General features: G+C 41.6%; 1 protein-coding gene across 1 annotated transcript; it reads right to left on the reverse strand.

Annotated features, from left to right (window-relative positions):
* Nucleotides 1-254: 254 nt before the first annotated feature.
* LOC146482698 (uncharacterized) lies at nt 255-2109 on the reverse strand. Its single transcript, XM_085106781.1, has 2 exons — nt 1110-2109; nt 255-654 (listed from the first exon to the last, which is right to left on the reverse strand). The coding sequence occupies exons 1-2, from the start codon at nt 1943-1945 to the stop codon at nt 522-524; spliced, it is 969 nt and encodes a 322-aa protein (XP_084962907.1). The 5' UTR covers nt 1946-2109; the 3' UTR covers nt 255-521.
* Nucleotides 2110-2995: the final 886 nt, after the last annotated feature.

The following is a 2995-nucleotide window of genomic DNA, read 5'->3' on the forward strand; positions in this document are numbered from 1 at the left end:
TCTAAGCCATAGAGTCAACATGTTGTTGCAAATAAAGAAAGATCTTGCGGTTACCTGCAATTTTGCTTTTGGTACAAATGCATTAGAATATTGTACTTTCTTCACTCTTTTACTTTGCAAATTACAGGAATTGATTTTGCTAGACTTTCTTCCATCCTGCTATATATTGGACAATTAGGTCCTCCTGCCGGGCAAGTGCTTTTTGCCTCCCACTTGCCCAGGGACAAGTTTTGTCAAAACTATTCGTCGGACCCTGCTAAACAGTACTTCGACTTGAGCTTTTTGCTTTACACTCTGGAACAGTACTAATGGAGTTTGGCAATAAAGGATAGTATTTTCGTTAGTAAAAAGTCCATTGGGGGTTTGAAGAGGGGGTGGGGATGTACGCCTAGATGTCCAGGAGACCACATGTTTGTGTCAACCCTTATCTTCACAACTTCGATGGTGGCGCGAGTCTTAATGATTTCATTTCGCCTCTTCAGTATGGCTTTCTTTAGTAGCTGAGATTTTTCAACATTTTCTCATACATAGTAACTCCAACCTGAAACTGCCGCAGGAATGATAACAACAAGGATACAAGTGAATAGTGCATGTAACACCACGAACACCGCATCACCAAGGCCAGGTCTTGTCGTCTTATCCTTGCTTGATATACTGCACAAAGGAATCGGCAATAAAATGTTAAACCTTTTTGGAATTTAACAAATAATGAAAAAAGGTTTTAAGACAAGTTTTGGGTCTGTGGATGAAATCCTAAAGTGTGACAATTCAAATACTTTCAAGTACTTTCTTTTAGTGCTATTTATTATGGTTTACGAGGTGGATCGCAGTTTGGAGTCTGTAGAAAAAATCCTAAGCATTCAAAAGAAAGCTGATGAGCAGCCCTTCCCAGTAGGGCTTTGAAATGTGTTGGTTTTTTTTAACTTTTGAAAATATAAACGAAATTATAAGGTGCGACCATTCAGATGAAAGATGCCAAACAGTACTTTGAATCAAGCCTCTCTCGTAATACTCTGGAATAGTACTGAATGGAGCTAGGTAACAAAGCTAAAGAGTGCTGTAGGGGGTTTAGGGGGGAGGGGGCACGCCTAGACGTCCGGGAGACTTACATGTTCAACTCAACCCTCGTCTTGACGTCTTCAAGGGTGGCACGAGTCTCGATGATTTCTTCCCGCTTCTTTATTAAGGCTTTCTTTAGAAGTTTAGATGTTTCGAGAGTTTCTTCAAGAGAGTTGTGGTTCTGATAACTACAGTAAACAGTTATTGCACCAAGACTGCATGTAGGAATGATCACCAGAGGATGCCCAGTGAATAACGAGCAAACGCACACGATCCCGCCGGCAAAACCGCAGCCATAACACCATGTTTTGTCGTCTGAGCCTTGCTTGATATCCTTGCGAATTCGGACAGCCAATTCATTGAGCCTGTCAAAAAAGCTTATCAGTTTTTCAATGACTGTCTTGAGATTCCTTACCATCTTAGCTGTGCTACCATTTCTCCAATGTGGCTCGATATCCTTGACTATATAATCTTTTATTATAGCAAGTTCCTCTTCCAGTAATTTAAAGTCATCCTTGTACTTCTCGAGGTTTAATTCCAGACCCTTTGTACGTTCGTACAGTTTAGTACTCTCATAGAGTAGGTATCCGGACACAACAAGCAGCCCTGCACCCAAGATTGGACCTTCCGCATATTTCATCATTTCCGAGATGTGTGGGACACTTTGAATGCATCCTTGCACGATCGTTGCCCCGTCGGGATTTTTCAAGAGCCCATTTGGGTCTTTAATCAAGGCACTCACTATCGCTGCACATTGTACTAACCCAGGAAGCACAGATGCGCTGTCTTGTTTAGGAGCGCTTGATGCAGTGGGTGAAATCAACAAGAAAGCGACGAAGATTACTCCGTAGCGAAAGCGGAAGTACTTCCGGTCGTGGGAATACATTCAGACTGGTCTTTGTAGCCCTCTTTTCACTGTTGATCGGCGCCTATTCTGGTCTCTGGGATAAGCGTGAGTCGAAAATCTCAAACAGCAGCACTGAGCAAAATATAGTAGAGAGAAATGGAGCGAGAAGAAATATCGTCAGCAGCTACTTCGAAGTGCAAGACTCTTCTACACAAGGCTTGGCAATCATGTGATCTTGTATTATTAAAATGCAACCAATCGAATATCTGTTACCTGTCGCATCACGTCATATTTCCCGGAAAGAACCTCTATAGCAACGGCTTGTCAATGCAAACAACGATTATCGGGAAAATAACCCCGGGAAGTCATGATTTTTAAACAAAACTGAAAAGACATCTACCAGCAGTTTACAAATTAGAAATACAGTAACTTGAGTGTAAGACTGAAACTAGAAGTAATCCGGAGAGCGACAAGAGAATATTCACTACGTTCTCAAACTCATTAATAATTCAAAAGCCAAAGACAGGAAATCGTACACCGTGACGTATTTGAATATCTGATGAAAAACTCTTCATTATTGCATTCAAAATCAGTTTGTTTGAGAAGTTATATCAAACACTCGTCACAGTGTTTCATCACAGTATCGAAAACCTCGAAGTTCGTCAAAAATACTCCGGTACGCGTCGTATTTTCAGCTCTCTTAGGCCCGGTTTATTCGTCGAATTTCTGCCGTGTCGAATTCAATTAAACTAATTAAATTCGACAGAAATTAGACGTCTGAATCAGCTGCCGAATTTCTGCCGTACGTTCGACTGGTCTTGTCGCATTATCCGGCAGAAATGCGGCACCGATTCAAACGTCGCATTTCTGCCGTGTTGAATCGAATTCATACATCTACGTATATTATGTTAATGTATTGAGCATGCGTAACTCAAGGCTTACCGTGCAAAATGGCGTCATGGCACCCGCGCGATTTCATCGAACAAGAAAGCTCATCTGAAGAAGAGAAAATCTTCGCAGGAAACTACATGGAAGTACTGCAGGAGAGCTATTGCAGCTCTGATAATGGCATTGATGAAGAAGTGCACA

This window comes from Pavona decussata, unplaced genomic scaffold (assembly GCF_977016875.1).
Source record: "Pavona decussata unplaced genomic scaffold, jaPavDecu1.1 SCAFFOLD_44, whole genome shotgun sequence".
NCBI classification, from domain to species: domain Eukaryota; kingdom Metazoa; phylum Cnidaria; class Anthozoa; order Scleractinia; family Agariciidae; genus Pavona; species Pavona decussata.

Excerpts from the sequence above, each read along its gene's own strand:
- LOC146482698 (XM_085106781.1), bottom strand. The coding sequence starts at position 1,945 with ATGTATTCCCACGACCGGAAGTACTTCCGCTTTCGCTACGGAGTAATC. Across the intron at positions 655-1,109 it reads ACGAGGGTTGAGTTGAACAT|TATATCAAGCAAGGATAAGA; the intron begins GTAAGTCTCCCG and ends TCCTTTGTGCAG.